This window comes from Pseudochaenichthys georgianus, chromosome 1 (genome assembly GCF_902827115.2).
Source record: "Pseudochaenichthys georgianus chromosome 1, fPseGeo1.2, whole genome shotgun sequence".
Taxonomy (NCBI): domain Eukaryota; kingdom Metazoa; phylum Chordata; class Actinopteri; order Perciformes; family Channichthyidae; genus Pseudochaenichthys; species Pseudochaenichthys georgianus.
Genome location: NC_047503.1, coordinates 34438003 through 34458027, shown reverse-complemented (window position 1 = coordinate 34458027; position 20025 = coordinate 34438003). Strand labels below are relative to the sequence as shown.

General features: G+C 40.9%; 1 protein-coding gene across 1 annotated transcript; it reads right to left on the bottom strand.

The window, feature by feature from the left end:
- Positions 1–277: 277 nt before the first annotated feature.
- LOC117448073 (guanine nucleotide-binding protein subunit alpha-12-like) lies at positions 278–19395 on the bottom strand. The gene is made up of 6 exons (XM_034085175.2): positions 18618–19395; positions 13606–13824; positions 3919–3969; positions 3630–3830; positions 2971–3177; positions 278–1263 (listed from the first exon to the last, which is right to left on the bottom strand). Exons 1-6 carry the CDS (start codon positions 18933–18935, stop codon positions 1102–1104), a joined length of 1158 nt encoding a protein of 385 aa, XP_033941066.1. The 5' UTR covers positions 18936–19395; the 3' UTR covers positions 278–1101.
- Positions 19396–20025: the final 630 nt, after the last annotated feature.

Below are 20025 nucleotides of genomic sequence, written 5' to 3'. Positions count from 1 at the left end.
CCTCTCTCTTCCCTCCGGCTTCTCGCTCACACAGCTTCATCCAGATACAACCGGCAGCAGTCTGACTTTTAGGTTTAGTGACAGGGCTGTCATTATATATTTATATATATATTTATTTATATATATATATATTTATATATATATTTATTTACAAATATATATATTTATATATATATATATATATTTATATATATATATATTTATATATATATATATATTTATATATATATATTTATATATATATATATATATATTTATTTACAAATATATACATATAAGAAAAAATAACACTTTCAGAGCTCATGGCATGTAGTTGGTGTAGTCCATATTTTTCTCTTTTTTTAAACATTTTGGCAACACTTTCCTGACACCCATGTCTTTAAATCAAAATCTGCTTATAGCTTTTTATAATTATAGTTTTAAGCACTCAAACATATTCATAATGCTTTATATCAATACGCATAGACCATAAGTTCATTATAATATTTCATATTTTCCGTTTACTGACCTTTCATTGCAAGGAGCAAAGTTTATTAGAATTAACCTAGTTGAAATATATTTATAATGCATTTTAATCACTGTGATAATGAATTATAATACAATAATAAGTAACTTTTAGTGGTCATTGCTTGCTTTAAATTATACTTGACATCATGGTTTATTATATTTCCTTATTCTGTGATATTGTTAAAAAGCATTCTGCATATTTATGAGTGTTTATAAGTATGATCATATCAGATTATTATTCATTACAGTATATATTTATAACGCAATATAAACATGGGCTTTATAGAAAGTGCTACCAACATCTTCTAAGCTGTGTATAAAGGCGGGAACACTTGAGAGCTACAACAGGTCGGCTGCCTTTCCGGCATACACACATTTATACAGGTTAAATGCAGGGTCTTGTCCCCTACGACCCTCACAGTTTCCACAGGGAAGGCCAAGAGGTCCAGAGTCACCTCGGGGCTCCACAGGTTCAGAGTTCAGTTCGATCCACAGACTGCTCCACAGGTCAGTGTTAATCAGCACCTGGGGGCCGGGGGGGTCCTCCAGGCCTGGATGCATGGCTGGTTTCACAGTTTACAGTCAGTGTGAAGATCACTGCAGCATGATATCTTTGAGGTTTTCCTGCAGGATGGTGTCCTTGACAGCGTGAAAGACAAAGCGGATATTTTCTGTGTCTATCGCAGTGGTGAAGTGATGGAAGAGCGGCTTCCCCCGGTTCCTCCTCTTACGGCTGAACGACTGCACCAGGAACGCCTGGAAGGAGCAGAGCAGGGAAAACATATTAACAAGTTTCAGTGTACCTTTTACTGTAGGCTTTTCTTAGACATTGTGCATATGAAAAACCTGTTACTGCATAAGACACAACTGGTTTCCACAGTTGGTTTGGGGAAGTCAATCTCTTGGCTGGGTAAACTGTATTCTAATCATGCTTTTTACATGTATGCAGACAAAGACTAATAATCAATGTGGGGTGGCAGATGAAAGAAAAGATTATTAAAAGTAGCTATAAAACCTTCAGAATATTTCCATTCAATTAAATTACAATATCCAAGTTTCCAGAGCTTAAGGTCAATCCAGGCCATGACCTGATTCAACACAGGTGTACAGCGGACCAGGGGCCTCAATTTAAAAACATCAGAGAGAATACACACTAAATGCTAGGGCGTGTGGCGCAGTGGGTTAATGCGCTGATCTTCGAATCAGAGGATAGCAAGTTCGAGTCCCACTACAGTCAGCATGTCGTTGTGTCCCTAGACAAAACACTTCACCCCAAATTGCCCCTGTGGGGACTGTCCACAGTATTGAGTATGTAAGTCGCTTTGGATAAAAGCGTCTAACAAGTAGGGATGGGGATCGATTCCGATTCCGGTTCTGCTTATCGATTCCGGTTCTTTTTGATTCCCCGTTTCGATCCAAAATTGTAAAAGAAAGAGGTCAAACGTTTAGATAACAAAAATATCTTTATTCTTTTAAGCTTTAACTGACATTTTTACAAATATACATGCAATACAAATGTATTGCACAATAGCTGTGCTTTATTTGAACTGAGCTATGCCTGTGGCAAGCTATTAACAGGCATTGCACTGTGCCTTGTCTTTTTCTTTTTTAGTGTAGTGGCGCCTCACTTCAGAGCGTTTACCACGATCCATCTTTGGTGTTATGAAGTGACTGAGCTTGTGAACTGTCTACGGGAGGGCGGGGGAGCCACGCTGCGGGGCAACTGTGGACCTCTGTCGCCTTTCAGCGCAACTTACATGATGCCGTTATTAAGGGCGGTGCCGGACATCAGCGTACCGAGCCGGCCGTCAACGGCCCGCTGACGACCGGCCGTTCTGTGATTCTCCAGGTCCGCCCTGTATTCCACCGGGTCACCGCGGTGCAGACGGACCCGCTGGAATACAGGGTCTACCGCGTTTAGGAACCATTAAGCAGAACCAAAATTGTGTATTTTGTATATACCCGGTACCCGGCATTTTCTTATCGGTTCTCATCTGGAACCGAGTTTCGGTTCCCAACCCTACTAACAAGTAACATGTAATGTAAAAATGACTGCGTATGTTCAAATGAGGAAAGAAGGGAAAAAATGTACGCCCAAATAATTCAGATTTATAAAAATGTGTTTACCCCTTCCATTGTACAATACCCTTCCTCATATAAAATAATCTATCATGTGCCATCGCTGTCCTTACTGACATTATCAGCTATTATTTTGTTTTTCAATGCATGTCAAAATTGAGTATTTGTTGTGGCAAATTGTCTTTTTATTTGTTGACAGAACAAGCAAAAGGCTGCAGTGGTCCGCCACTTGATTGGCAAGTGTGCATGCTCATTTGAATTGATGTGTATTCGTGCATTAAGCATTGTTTTATTAACAGAAGGAGGAAGGTAAGAAGCCACAATGACAAAACGTAGTTTGGATCCTCATACTGCATTACTAAAAGCCTCAGTGTGTTTGTGTACCTGAACGTCCTCTAGCCTCCGCGTGTCTCCCCTGTAGTCGGGGAAATGCTTACGGATATCCACCTTGCGAATCTTTTCCACCAGCAGGTCTGTTTTGTTGAGGAAGAGGATGATGGACACGTTGAGGAAAAGCTTGTTGTTGACAATTGTCTCAAAGATATTCATGCTCTCGACCAGACGGTTTGTCCTTCGATCCTCCATCAAGACCTGCACACACACACACACACACACACACACACACACACACACACACACACACACACACACACACACACACACACACACACACACACACACACACACACACACACACACACACACACACACACACACACACACACACACACACACACACACACACACACACACACACACACACACACACACAGTGTTATCCTTTGTTTTTTTCAGGTTTTATCTGAGCACCAATTAAGGATTCAGCCGTCATCATATGACTGCTGATTTGAACGGGAGCCACAACTGAGGGAACAATCAAGTTACATCAGCCAACCACAAAGAGAGCTTTGTGCAGGTCTCAAATGTCCTCTCTGATGGTTCTTGCACATGTTGTCATTCTAAAAGTCAAGCGAGTATGGATCACACTGTGTAACTCTCCTCGTTTCAACATGGTTACATGATCAGACGTGCATTAATGTTACCTGATCGTACTCTGACGATGACACCATGAAGAGTATGGATGTGATCCCGTCGAAACACTGAAACCACTTCTGCCTCTGGGACCTCTGCCCTCCGACGTCCACCATCTTGAAAGGAATCTTTTTTATGATAAAGTCATGCTCCACAATTCCTTTTGTCGCTTTTCGCGCAAACAAAATGTCCTGCTTGCTGGGGATATATTTCTGAAAAAAACAACACATTTTATTAGAAGATGAAAGAGGGGAAGAAATAAGTAGTGCGCTTAAAATGTAACAAGTCACGCTGACTCACCATTTGACCAATACGATCCAAGTTATCCAGGAAGTATTTCACTGACTCGCTCTGCAGATACAAAGAAAAATGTTTTTCAGTCATCCAATAAGGCTGAGTCAACCCAACTTAAAAATCCCAAATCATCAAAGTAAAGCACTAAATCTCACCAATAAAAAAATGTAATTTCTTGTATTTCCTTATTATTTGAATCACATTACATGGAAGCTGTCGTACTGTGGTTATTGATTTAGTAATACATCAATCGATTAATTCTGCCCAGTAAGCTACAAAGGACAGAAACCATGTGAGCAACAATAATCATATCAGTCTCATTATAATATTTGGAGCATGCTCTGGTACCACGAAGCAGAGCTGGTTTCACAGAAAACAACATGACTTAATATGTTCTTCAAGGACGTTGGTTTCCAGGACTAAGACAAGACATAACAGACTTCATTAATCATTTAGTTTGACTGCATATTGTTGATGAGAAAAAAACCAGTCCAAAATAAAGTTCACAGAAATAAAACTCTACTGAAATGTCTCGTTTACAAAAAGAGAACAACTATTATAGACTGTTCTCTTTTCCGTTGCCTGCATATGATGACAACACCAGCAGCACACAATGAGCACAGTCTGAAGTTAAAATAAAAAATGACAATAACAGGGCTTTGGAGAAAGATACCAGGTGGCAAGCTTGAAAAAAATCGGACTAAAACTACTAAAGTAGGCTTCTTTGAGATAAATCTTGAATGTCCAGACTTTAGGTGAACTAAAACTCAACTTGGTTGACTAAATGTGATATGATGTAACAAGGAAATTCGACTAGGATTAGGATTTCATTTAAAACATATGTGACAAACGGAACAGTATTGTTAAGCTGCCTTAAAGCGAAGGATTTACCCACAGCGTAGTGAACTAAAGTGACTCAGTGACTGGATCCTTGTGTTTATGTGACCCCTGATGCTATCCGTGCGTTGTCTCATAATCACATTTAGTGTGTTTATGGCATTTCCCCACAGAAACTGCCAGGACTCTGTAGTTCCTCTCAGATCTACACAGCCTTCTCTGTCTTTTATGCCTTATTTAGTTTTTCTGGCCAAATAACTCCCCTCTCATCAAGCGTGTTATCTCTTCCAACAAGATATGTTTTCATCTCTGCTTTTGAGAAAGACGCTCAAAAACTGATCAGATTTGACACAAGAGGAATAGCATGAACTATTGAAGAACTCATTTTTATGTTGAAGCAGATCCTAAACACAGGGCGAATACAAATCATGCTTCACTTTTGTTATGTGTCAGAACAATCTAAAATAAATCTAAAGTCAGAACAAGAAATGTTTCTGTTATTTAACTGGAGTCTGAGGAGCATTGGCCTTGGCGGAGGTCTGCGCTCTTATAGTGTCATTAAAAGTTTTATTGAAAAAGCTCTGATTAACCCGCTGTGCCCTACGTATCCGGCACTAAATAGCATGCAGTCAGAGTTAGCTCCTAGCTGGGGAACAAAGTGGCACCTAAAGACAGATGTGAGAAGTAAAAGAAGACTACACATTTGACAACAATTCCTTGATTGAGCAATAGTGTGGTTTAACTGCAGTTTTTCTGTAATGGTTTGCACAACTGGAGAACATTTTTAAGAGGCTGCTAATTGATTTTCACACTGTCCAGAAATCAATGGTAACCAGTGGGCGTCTGAAACAGCAGCAGAGGTTTGTCTAAAGTACAGCGCAATAATTATAAAATGGTTTTCAGGGAAGTTAAGTAATTTGCTGTAAATGGGCTGAAACTGAAACATTTGTTTTGTAATTGTTCTTTACACTTGTGATTTCTGACAACACTTTAAAGCTGAATCTCCCTCTCTCTTGCGTTTAGACACATCCAGCAGGAAACAGCTGTGTGTGTGAAAACAGTGGAGAGAGACATGGGGGAGGGAGGGATTAGCGAGTCAGACAGGACCTAGTTACAAAGTCACACACACACACACACACACACACACACACACACACACACACACACACACACACACACACACACACACACACACACACACACACACACACACACACACACACACACACACACACACACACACACACACACACACACACACACACACACACACACACACACACACACACACACACACACACACACACACACACACACACACACACACATGGACCTACAATACAGCATTATTCCTCTATGAACCTCAAACCTTGCAGATTTTCGTCACACTGATCCAACTCAGTTAAATTAATCTCTGCCGGTCTGACAGGATGCGTAACAACCAGGAAACGTGACCCCCGTATGAGTGAGATGTGAGCCCCTGACCTCGCGCCGCTGACCTACAGTGTCACAGCAATAAGAAACACAAAGCCGGCCGCTCTGATTGGTTCAGCTGGACATGAACAGGAGGAGGGGCTTGATGTTGGGAAAAGCAGGGAGAGGGGAATTCCCAGAGATGAAGGGATACGCAAACAGAGAGAGAGAGAGAGACAGAGAATCACACGTGAGCAGACACACAAACTCACACACACACACACACACACACACACACACACACACACACACACACACACACACACACACACACACACACACACACACACACACACACACACACACACACACACACACACACACACACACACACACACACACACACACACACACACACACGCAAACACAGCTCATTTCCACAGATGCTTTGCGATCAGCAGAAATGAAACAGCCTGATGAATAAATCTAAACAATAAAGATAAATATCAAAATGAATTAATGTTATGAGGCTACAGATGAGTTTTAGGTCCTTGTAATGCATATCTACGACTTGTAAAACTAAAATATAGCTCTCTCCCTGTGTTAGTGTGTGTGTGTGTTTTGTTCTAGATTTGTGTGTGAGTGTGTGTGGTTGAGTAAGGCAAGAGGAATGTCTCCATTCATGGCGTGTATGGGCAGATTAGGGGCTTTATTACAGCAAAGACCTGAATAAGCTCACATTCTGCAGTGTGTGTGTGTGTGTGTGTGTGTGTGTGTGTGTGTGTATGTTCACAGGTATATGTTTGCCACTTCTATGTGACTGGGTTGCCACATTTGTTTTACTACTTCAGCTTATCACTACAAACCGCAATTATATATGTACTGCCTAAGTATAGACAATTATCATCTTGGGCTGTAACTGATGATTGTTTTTATTATCATCATCAATGAATCTGCACATTAGGAATAAAAGTCAAAGACGACATTAATTGCGTTTAAATTCCTTTGTCAGGATAACCAAAAGTCCTAAGCTATAACCTTCCAATATATTGAAGTTATTAACGGATTATCTCATCCAAAACGTACAAAACCACGTATATGTCTACTGTTTCAGCCAATATCTAACAGTTTATAGACCAACGATTAATCAATAAGTCTGGAAAATAATCAGCAAAGTAATCGATAATGAAAATAATCGTTGCAGTCCTGCATGTGATATACATGTTTGGCTATCCTGCACATAAGCAAACACTCACATGAGTATGCTTGAAAAGAGGAACAGCAAAAAGGGAAACACAACACAACACCCAGAGACACTTAAAAAAAGTATTTCCTTTCTGTAAACACGTAGATTAAGTTACATGCCGTCAATGTTAACCCATAAAGTACAGCAGCAGAGACTGCCAGGTTGAAATCTTATATAGTGGACAATGTGTGTGTGTGTGTGTGTGTGTGTGTGTGTGTGCCCAGCATGTGTGTGTGTCCAGCATGTGTGTGTGTGCCCAACATGTGTTTATACATTTATGGCCTCTTTACATCTTAGCAGGGCTTCACCGTCTAAACTCTTTATTCAGGATGTGTGCGCTGCCGAAGAGAACAGCAACAGTTTACCGTCACAGCGTGATATACAGCCTTGTTGTTGTCACGCAGAAGAGGTTTTTGGTGTTTATGTCCTGTATCAAACTGCGTGTTATCGGGGTCTGGTGGGAACACAGAACAAGTAAACAAAATCCTTGCTCTCAGTTTGTTTTTCTCTTCCACTATCTCCACTTCTCCCTAACTGCTCTTCTCTACTTTCCACTCCCTCTCTTCAGGCTCCCTGGGAAAAGCTGACTGTGGTATCCCAGGAAAACCTCAGAGAGTGGAGAGAGAAGGGGGGGGGGGGGTGGAGAGCGTCTAACTCAGCACATTTACTCCATTGAAGACATTTTGGTTTTCTTACTTTGAAAATAGTTAAGGCTGATGTTATTATGTATTTCTCCTATAAGCAAAAAATACCATTATAACAACAAGAGACCAACATCTCAATGTCTTTACTGTGACACTCAGCCCCCGAGCACATTTTCTTCTCGAGTTGTACATCTTTCAACTTGACTGTGGGGAATCAATGAGCCTCATTCACCAACTAATCCTAAGAAGAAATGTCTACTTAAAACTCAATTATCAGCATCAAAGGGCACGTGCTTCAGATCTACGAGTACAATGGGATACTCAGGATACACATAGATACACAGGTACGAACAGTTCTCAAGTTTAAGTCGTGAGTCTCATAAAAGCTGTTCTTAAGACTTTTCTCTTGAACACATTAAAAGAAAAAACGTCGCCCATTGCATATCAAGGCAAACTTTCAATTGCTTTCAAAATAAAGCTAATGTTATATAAATGAAATAAAAAAGGTAAAGACAGAAAGTAGCCCCTGGGTTAGCCATCATGTCTGGTATCATAACGATGTGTTCAGGGACAATTTGCCATCTAATCCAACAGCTGCCTGTTCATCCGCACATGCCGCTGCGTCTCCATGCTGTGGATTTAGTTGATGTGCATTCTGGAGAAGTAGTAGTTCATGACAGAAGGTTTTTTGTCATTATTATCTTCAGTGGAATGTGCACTAGCTAGTTAAAGCGAGGCTTGTGCCACTAGCTGTAGTCCCGTTGCCTGAATTTAAACAAAAAAGGATAGCATTTCCGACTTGTTTCAGTTCAGTTTCTTGTTGGTTTTAGTCATAGAAATAGAATAGAGTAGAATAAATGTCCCCATTTAAATCAACATAACAGGATGGGCAGAGCTGCGGCTATTTTGTTGTGTAGTGTTGCTATTGCAAAGAATCATCAGGTCTGATCTCCCCCCTAAGCCCTGAACCCTCCTGGTCTCAACCGACGTCACCTAAAAAGTGGCTGACTGTGAAAGGCCAAAGGGCTCAAATGATATAAATAGCAACGGCACAGCACTTTGCAGCAACATCTCACTCTACCTTGACGACAAAACATGTAGTAAACAATTACAGAAGTTGCAGAATAAACCAGATGTCTCATATAGCCTTTGCTTTTTCATGTGTTTATTAATGCACTCTTAAATCCTTATGTAAATCTAGTGCTTCTGTGAACATGTTTACATGCCAGTTTGAACAACAACATGCCATCTTCTTTGTTTACCTTTATTCAAGTGGTTTAAATGTCAAAAGTAATGTGTTTTGGGGAATTTCCCAAGGCAATGTGTGCAGAACTGAGGACTTACGGGAAGAGTTCAGAAATAGCTCAAACATGGACAGTCGCACAGCCCTGAGCCCTCATGGGTTTTCAGATAACACGCCTCAAAGTCCGTAAGTGGGAAGGTTGGGATCGGCCCTGTTTGTTGTAGCGGGCTAAATTATAAACCGATTTGCGCCAGGCAGGATTCACTGAGGTGGGATTTAACGACCAAACAAGAAGTAGTACAATGACGGGGAGATTTCAGTAGAGATTTGAGCGTTGGGTAATACACAAGAAACAATACATGTCTATGATAATAAAAAAAGAGATGTACTTTATTGGAAACAAACTTGGATTTTCTTTTGTAAGGAATCGGATCAAAGGCCCAGGCTACACGATGACGACAACGCGCTAAATGCATCACTGTGTGGAAAGCAGGTGGAAAACAAAGTTCTTCAATTAGTGAGTGTGACTTTCAGGCCCTACTGCGGTGACTTAAATACAACAACAATCGCCATTTTCTTATTGAACTCGACAAATTACAACAGTTTAATTTCTGTTCTACTCTTCGTCTCTTTGAGTGTTTTCATGGAATTTGTTGACAATACCAAAGTACAGAATATCAACATCCTTATCGCCAAGCCAGTGCGATGTCTGCAAGTCTGAGCCGCCCAACAGGCTTTATCACACAGCGACTCCAGATAAGACACCGAGGCAGTCTGACCCAAAGCTGTGCACTGACATCTCACACACACTTACAGTATGTTAAGTGAGAGCGAGACGGAAGTGGCTTCTGTCTGACTCCAGATAGTTGTGTCACTGATAAATGTGTAACAAGGCTAAAGGTCAAATATACAGCTCTAAACAGAGAGGAGAGGCGCTCTGTCACTTCCAATAAAGAGCAGAATAAACTCGCCAATACAAACCCCAGCGGCAACAGAGCAGCTGGTAGCGCCGGTGCTGTGAGACATTCGCCGTGTTGACAATGCGGTTAATGATCGCTCAAGTGTCATTAAAAGTCTGTCTGGCCCTTCACGGCATGTTTGTAGACACTTATAGTGTTCCTTGTAAAACAGAGGAGTTCTCCAGCTGTTCTGTTGTTCACAAATGATCTTTAAATTACAGTAAGTGGTTTACTGCTTTAAACAAGTCTCAGTTTCTCTGGTTCACAGCAGAGAAAGAAACGAGCGTATACATTTGTCAAGAGACGATCCCATGTTATACTTTCTAGACATGGACATTTTTACATGTTATTATTCAGCCTTTCCATATTCCTTTAATCCAACATTGCTTGGTTTTTGGCCACTAGGTTGCATTGAAACAAGTTGTAAACTTTACATAATCACACAGTCCTTTATCTGGCACTCTTCTATTCCCTTTACTTTTTTTGTTTCAACCAACTCCTGAGAGAAATATCCAACTTTGAGTTGTTGTTTGCTACACCATGTTCAGTTGTTGTCTGTCTGTTGTTTGTTTGGTGCTTGGCAAGCTGTGTACAGCTAGGGTTTAGAGCCTTGTGCTCAAAGTGAACCCAAAAAAACTAATATTACAAGCTGTAAAACCAGACGAATGAGCTAAAAGAGTCGAACCACAGATACGGTGATACATCTTTGTGGGTTTTTCTCTTCAAGCAACCCCATTCATGTACACATAGTAGGTCAATCCATTGTTAATACAAAATATGGATTGCCACAGCGTTGAGGCTACACTGACTCAATATTAAAAACACTTGTCTTACTGGTCTAAGTGCCATTCTATCAAATCCTGTTTTAAAAGATACTTTTCCTTGTACTGCTTTATTTTCCCATTCAACATGACTAGTTATACAATAAAAGGAAGGTCAGTGATGTGTACAGCCTACTGGTTTTGATCTGCATGTGTTTAATAAATTAGAGTTAAAAGGGAACAAGTATTTCACTGTAATGTACGAGCCGATTAAGGTTGTGTTTGGTGCAGTGTGGCGTGGCAGATGTAGCTCCACTTCACCGGCTCCATCTCCAGTCAAGAGAAAAATGATTACATATTTGGAAAGTCACCAAACACAAAGAACATGAGCAAGGGGAAGTTAGACAGAAAACAATAAATATTTCCACAGGCTTCGCTCTGTGCACTGCTTTTTCACTGACTTCTTTCTTTAGTTGACAGGTAAAAACATTTCAGATAATATCCAGTCACTTCCTGAAGTTATGAGCATGTCAGTAGTTATTAGCCATAGACTGTATATGGTATTAGCTTTGTGACTCCTGGCTGTAGTAAATCAGTGACTGTGCAGATATCTGCGCCTCTAGACTGCTGACGTCCCTGAAGTGAAATATTTATGGAACTGGGGGTAAGAACTGGTAAACATACACAGTGCAAGGTTTTTATTAAAGGTTATTTTTTAGGCACTTTTTCTCAATTTGACAGCTCACCGCATTGTAAGGACAGTGTGAGAAAAAGTTTTTAGAGAGTACTTGTCCATGGACAAGTGAGTTTGGCAATTTACTTGTCCGAATACATTTTTCACTTGTCCAGAATGGACAAAAATTGGGGCCACTGGAATCTTCTTCTTCGTCATCGTATTTTACATTTTCCCATGGTTTTTACGACACCGCTAACGTAAGTGAGCGGTAAGATTTGACTGCATCACACATAGGGTTGGGTATCGTTTGGATTTTAACGATTCCGGTTCTGCTTTTCGATTCCGGTTATTTTTGGTTCTCGATTCCGGTTCTTTGAGAGGGTAATAATAAGTCCCATGACAAATTGGGAGAAAAATATATTTATGAAAACATTAAGTCAAATCTGTATTCCTATTTACAAATCACTTCATACAGTTGAATTTCTTACGGTTATTGAATACAATTATATAAAAATAATCTCTGCATTGCACAGACAGGGAGGCTGCTTTACTTCATAAAGGAAATGGCGGTCAATATTAACAACATAGGAGTTAAAACGCTTAATAACCTTCATTATGTGTACATAGAAGAAGAACATAAGAAAGTTTGACAAAGATGAGGCTATTAAACGGGCAGCGGATCTGCTGTGTGTAGAAAGAGAGAGAGAGAGAGAGAGAGAGAGACGCTGAGCTGCACCGTGCAGCGGTCAGCTGATACGGAGCATAGAGAGAGCTGCAGTCCGCGGGGCTCGGGGCTCGGCCTCGCCTCCTGTCCTCACAACTCTTATTAATCCCGGTACCGGACAATTGTTATTTGTTCCTACTCGGAACAGAGTTTTGCTTCCCAACCCTGCCACTGTGCTACACTTCCCACCCCGCTCCGCCCCGCCCCCGTCTAACTGTACAGAAAGCGGCGAGATGCATTTCCTTAGGAATCGACAAGCAGAACCGAAACTAACACTTCTAAACGAACAATGGCGGACACGTACAATTTGCGAATGAGTTCTGCCTTTTGTAAACTGAATGTATCAATAATTTGTCAATAAATCAGGCCGAAAAACGTCACTTGTCCGCCGGACAAGTCAATTGAAAGATCTACTTGTCCGATATTGTAAATAACACGTCCCGGACGGTGGGACGTGTACTTTTTCGCACACTGAAGGAAGAATGGAGAAAAAAGGATTGGTGAGAACGATCCCATATTCTGTTACAGGATGTTATGTGTGGGAGGAAGATTCAATGTGAAGCATCAGATCAGCCAGTGAGTAACCAATGACTGATCATTGCTCCAACTCAGTGTATGAACTGGAGACAGTCATGGGAGCTTTTAAATAAATAAATACATGCATTTTTGGCCTGCTATGAAGAGTGATTGAATCCTTTAGACTGCTGCATGAGTACTTTAAGGACTTCATAATGTTTAAGGATAGTTTATTTTTGGTTACATTTGTATTGTTAGCACAGGCAGATGATCTACCTCAAGGTATCAGCAAATGCTTCAACCTTTGTAATGGAGTGTCAATACAAGATTTGTCATTTATCATTCCTGGATATGTGACTGAATCATAAAATAAAATATCAGTTTCGAGGGAAATATATCTTTAAAGTGCCAGAGGTATTCATCCTTAACAAGCAGCTTATTGAGTGCTGCCAACACTTTATTATAAAATCTACTGTAGGATTCTGAAATTTGAAATCTAAGCACATCTAAAATGTTTCCATTAGATGAAATGTTGCAGCAGTACCAGCCTTTGGTTTAAATTCCACTTAGTGTAAACATCAACAAAGACTTGATACAAACTATATAAACAACCTTGAAGCTACATCAGAGGAAATGAAAGAGGAAACGGTTTGTTACAGGATTAATCTACTCACCAGTTGGAACTCAGAGCGCCGTGCGTAGGCCTCCTGTATGCCGGTGTCCGTCCAGAGTGCGTTCAGTGCCATCACGTAAAGCTGAAACTCACTTGACTCGACCCCCGAGCCGCCCACTCGTCCCTCCCACGACATCACCAGCATGCCCTGCTTCTCGTTCTCGCAGCTCTGCCAGCCGATGCCCAGCTTGTCCCGGGCGTCTACCAGCACGCGCATGCCCTGCAGAAACACAGCGTGAACATGAGCCTGAATGCAGTCAAGTGGAGTAACAGCTGCTTTTCTCTAATGTCAGCAATATTGTACAAATATTTCCTGACCACACAGAGGAAATAAAAAAACCATACTGCATGAGCTGCTTCCAGGGGAATCATGTCAACACAGAGTCTAGTGTTTCTGGTAAACATGGAGTAACTTTAACAGGGCAGCACATATGTCAAACACACACACACACACACACACACACACACACACACACACACACACACACACACACACACACACACACACACACACACACACACACACACACACACACACACACACACACACACACACACACACACACACACACACACACACACACACACACACACACACACACACACACACACACACACTCAAACCTATGCGTGTGTGGCTGCTGGTGGTTTTCTGAATAGAGCCATGTGAACTGATCTGTGTGGGAGGTCTAACCATCACACAGAGAGACAGATATTCCGTTTTTTGTATCTGTGTCTCCATTTCTCTCTTTATAGTTTTATTAGACTCTCTTTGAATCCATTACTTTGAAATGTTCCTATTCAGCATGTATTTATCTGACAGCAGACTTTTATTTTGTGGTACAATTTGTATTTGTTACTCACTACATCTTGTCTTTTTATTTCATCCATTGTGTTCCTTATCTTTTACCTTCTTACATTTCGAAGACTTAACAATTGACTCCATGTGAAGCATTTTTCTGAGCATCTCAAAGTCCAGAATCTGCCTTGTTATTGAAGCATGATTGCTTCATTTATTGATTGAAACAACAGAACATTATCAGTGAGGTATGAAGCGTTTCAAAGGTCACAGTAGGTTAAGGGATTTGTGTGTGTGTGTGTGTGTGTGTGTGTGTGTGTGTGTGTGTGGATGACTCATGACTGCCTGCCCTTTGTGCAATACTCAAGTCTAGTCAAGTTTGTTTGAACAGCTTAATATTGCATTCTTGAGGCTTAACAGGCCCACAACATGAACACAGCTGGAAAATTAGCTCCAACCTTGTTTATACAAAGTTCAAAGGGAGATTTCCCCCTAAACGTGTAAGAAAAAATAAAAGTTAGATGTGACACTTTATAGATGTAATCACTCATGCAGCTACTATGTGTGGGTGCAGTCTGACTGGGGTGCTCCTTTGTGACTGACTAGTGCATTTTCAACTCTGTCCCTCATTTCAAACGTCTCTTTTAAGAATTGGGGGTTTTGTTATTACAGGAGTGAGTAAGACTGACACACTGACTAGTCTTCAACATAAAGACACACATGTAATCTGACACGACATACGGATCGAACAGCAGCATGTTCTGCAGTACAATCACTAACGGAGTCACTGTGAGTGGGTTTTGAGTCACATCCTGTATCTGTCTGGGAGCCAACCTGAGATTTATCAAATTACTAATCTGGGTTTATGTTGCATAAATCCTCTAAAGAGTTGTTGTGTCCTTTCCTGTATATCCGCATGTTTGTCTGTGTTCCTGCTGCTTAGCCAACCTGCCCATCCACATCGTGGTCTCTAGTTATTCAGTAACTGTGTCCACATTCAGCATGTCAAATACCAGTGATGGAAAGTAACCAATTGCATCTAGTTGACTGAACTTTATAGACATTCTGGGTTAGTTGTATTTTACATTTTATGTGTATTTCCATGTTATGCTTTTTTCTTCTTCTACTCTACTACATTTTGGAAGCACATTTTGTTCTTTTTACTGCACTCCTGGCAAAACAACATATTTAAAGAGACCTTGACCTCTTCGAGAAACTGGGATGGACATTCTTCACTATTTTGGGACATTTTATAGACCAAACATTTCCTAATCATGCGGAAATGTGAGCTGGTCATTCTTTTTATTGTTTCGGTGATCCTAGTCCATTTAGTCTGAAAATTGCCAATTCAATAACAAAACTCCTATTGTAAAATTAAGGATGATTTACCTTGAACCTAGATAACCGTTCATATCGAAACTACGTTGGTGATGAGGACTTACTGGTGATAAACATGACACAGTTTGACATTTTAACAAGCTGATAAGGACCATGCTAATGTCCCATTAGTTTGTGAGGCTGTAGGTTATCTCTAAAGGACACACCCACTGGACTGAGTCCTTTGAAGGATGAAACCTCTGTCTGCCTCTATCTGCTACAAAGAACTGATTGGTACAAAGTGAAGTCTGAACACACAAAGTGTTACAGATCAAATGTGAACCAAATGTAAAAAAAAGTGTTTCAACTTAAAGGGCCACATTCAAAGGTGGAGTGGACAGCAGGCCTCAATGGAGTGGGCAGACATTTTTATAGTGCACGTTATTATTCACATGAAAAGCGACAGAAACAGTTGTGGCCAGATGAATAAGATAGCTAGACAGACAACAGACCAGCTCTTGGTATTTGTGTGTAACTGGCCCTCAACAGTATCTCCCACATGGGGCAAAAGAAACATAAAAATATGATGTCTGAACTGAAGACATGACATGGTCGGCAGCTAGATGGGTCTAAAAATAACTCTGTTCCGGTAACCAGCGGCCCTTTCCCCTGCCTTGTAACAAGAAAGCATCAGAAGTGATTTAGCTTTACAATTCATAAAAAAACATTTAACATTCTAATTGTGACCCTGAAGTTTTTGAAGATGACAAATATGCTGAATTTCTGGCTTCAATGATCTAAGTTAATAAAGCATTTCCCTCATGTGACACTGATGATAATTGACCAACCTTGAAGCTGGAAAAACACTTGGTTTAGAAGTAATGAGGACAAGGACAAGGATAATCATAGAAATAGAAAAAAGGACAAAAACTGTTTTATGGAAAAATGTCAAACCATTGTGTGCCTTATTTAGAAATGGATTAATTAACACAACAATTGTCTATTTTGAGTGTTTATGTTATGTTCTACCAAAACGTACAGCTTGTAAATCATTAGATATCCAGACTGTTCATCAAACCTACACGTGATGTACCAGGCTTGACAGACGTACCCTAGCAGCAGTTTTTAGTTTCACTTTAACTTGTGAGAATATCCAGTTTGAGTATTGAAGGATTAGATGAGACTTAACCATTATTGGAGGTATAATTAACAAGAAGGAAGGGGCGGGACCACACATGAACTCAGCCGCTATGTTATTTATTCATTTGTATCTAATTGTGCAACACACCTGTGTATTTTCTTTCAGCTTTGTCCCTCCTTAACCGTCTGCTTTGTTCACTACCTATCACTATCATTAGGTTCCCATGCAGAGAGGTCCTCTACACCCTGTAGGTGAGGCTGATCCTGACACTATTGTTCAGGACAGGTAACGATATCCCACCTAATATACAATGCACAGATTTACCAATGGAAACGTGTCCAATATATGGTGTCATAGTATCGGATGATGCACCAATGATTAATGCAGTATGTCTAAACCATTTTTACATCCAATAAAATCTACTGTGTATTCTCAGTGCGATTTACTACAACTAATTCCTGTATCTCCTCCTTGAGACCTGTACTAAAGTTGTTGTTGATTTTATCTCTTTTTGCAACATCCCATCATAGTCATAATTCACTGAAAGTAATACAAGATGAACTCGGAAGTTAATAGAATAATTGTTAATAAAAATAAATGTTACTTGCAAGCTTCTAATATTGTATCATTTGAAAAAGATGGGAGGACCAATAAACAGTGTCGTGGTGGGTCAAAAATACCAGGCATGTAGTATCATGTTGCATTTGAGATCATGCCTTTGTCAAAACTACAGCATTTCCAATCATGTGATTTCTTACAATATTTGCCTGCTCGTCATCATGCATTGTGTTTTTCAGGAAGTTGAGTGTTGGTGAATTTTGTTTTTGTTTGGAGGAGGGTTGGGGGGGTGCTGCTGTTCATGATTTGGCCCCAGACAGCACCGCCACTGTATGCTGGTATTCAGGGAAGGGTATGGAGTACTGCCTCTGCTGTGTAGAATGTTCTTATCATCCCTGTCTAGGCTGTGTGGCAATCAGGGCGGATGTGCTCATCCCTCAGGAATAGTCTGGTATTGTTAGCTGGTCAAGGAGGCCCAGCCATGACAGCAAACAAAGGGAGAGCACACACACACACACACACACACACACACACACACACACACACACACACACACACACACACACACACACACACACACACACACACACACACACACACACACACACACACACACACACACACACACACACACACACACACACACACACACACACACACACACACACACACACACACACACACACACACACACACACACTTCAGGATACAAAATATGTACTATGTCAACACACCTCTGTATGTTTGAGTGAGTACATGTGTGTGAGCCTCAACGTTTGGGTGAAAACGTCAATATTAGGACTGCAAATAATGATTATTTCCAATACTGATTAAACTGCTGACTATTCTCTAATTTGGTTTGGAGAATCTTGGCAATGTTTCCTTGACAAACTACCTAAATAATGAAATGATCAATGAATTGACTAACAGTTGAGTTCCAGTCAATATACCTCCAAAGACTAATTGAATAGCCTAATCTGTTCTGGTCTCCAACATGTCAGTTCCTCATACATCCTTTACTTTAACTTACTTATCAAATAGGTTGTTATACTCGAAGAGAGCAGAAACAAACACGATATAAACTTAAAATCAAAAAGACAAAAGCAGGAGTTGACTACACTTGTGTGTGTTTAAACTTTGGACTTGGGTTTCCCTGAAGGCCCCAAGCTATTTATTTACCATGAAACCTTGATCTTACCTTCAGTATATTCTCATAGATAGTGTCCCGGAAATCCAGAAGTGCTTTTTTGTCAAACTCTTGCCCGTTAATGATGCGCATCTGTTTGAGGAATGTGGACTTTCCGCTCTCTCCGGCCCCGAGCAGGAGGATCTTCACCAGCCGGCGGACGGCTCTCCTCTCCCGGGCCAGCATCGCGTCTATCTCCCGGCTCCTGCGCCTCGCATCCCGCTCCTGCGCCGCGTCCCTCTCCCGGCTCCCCTCCTTGCTGCTGCCCGGGTCCCGGCTGGCCTCGGCCGGGAGCAGGCAGCGGCTCAGGGTCCGGACAACTCCCGACATGGCGAGTCGTGGGAAAAGTTCACCGAAACTTCAGTGGGAAAATGTTCATTATAGGATGTGACCCCTGGGGAGGAAATGACCCAATCTGGCTACATCCAGTTGATAAATAATACGTTTACAGCGGATAATTAAATAAAGTCTAGCCTACATTTAATTTTAAAGGGCGAAGCCGTTATCTAGTCTCCAACCTGCAGACAACCAGTGTCCATCTTGGTAACACCGCGCCATAAACAAAAATCTATCCGGGTAGGAGACAAAGCCGGCAAATCTTCCAAAAACTTTGAATGTTTGAGTAAATCCCGGTCTCAAAAAGATTGAAAGCTGATGAGAAGTTGGTCCGTTTATCCGAAGCAAAACAATAGTAGGAGGAAGACACAAACACACGGGGACAGCCTCTGCACACTCTCTCACAGCCAGTGGTGTGTGAACTTGAGCAGCAGAGCAGAGCAGCTCCTCGGTGGGACGGTCTGGTGAGGGGGGCCGGGACTCTGCCGGGGACCACCGTCAGGGGGCGGCCGAGGACACAACCGGGAGGGAGAGACACTCTGAAGCAACTGCTGACACCACCTCAGCAAGGGCCAGCAGCAAAGGGAGATATAATGTTCAGTGGTGGAAGAAGAATTAAGATATAGCCATACTGTACCATAATGTAAAAATCTACAATTTACATAGAGTTTTCTAGGATTTACAAGTCCTGCATTCACAATCATACTTAGATAGAGAAACAAACTGAACAAATTAAACCGCAAAGGAACAGTTCTCTATTATTCAGCATATCCCATTTAAGAATAATTTGTATACTATCTGGCTGTTAACATAGTGAATCATTAATGGGATTGTGTAGCTACTTCATTTTAATGCTACAGCCAGAAAAGGTGGGGTTAATCTACGTTAAAAACTAATGGCAGAAAATGAGGGCAAAACCAACAACTTAAAGTGCCAAACAAGCACATACACATGACATATATTATCAGTATCTCTACTTACGCTATCAGTAAAAGGTCAAAGTTCAAGTAAAATATTTTGATTTTACATCAGAATTTTCAATGAACACTGACTAAATGTGTGCTCTTTAAAAGAAAGGTGAATC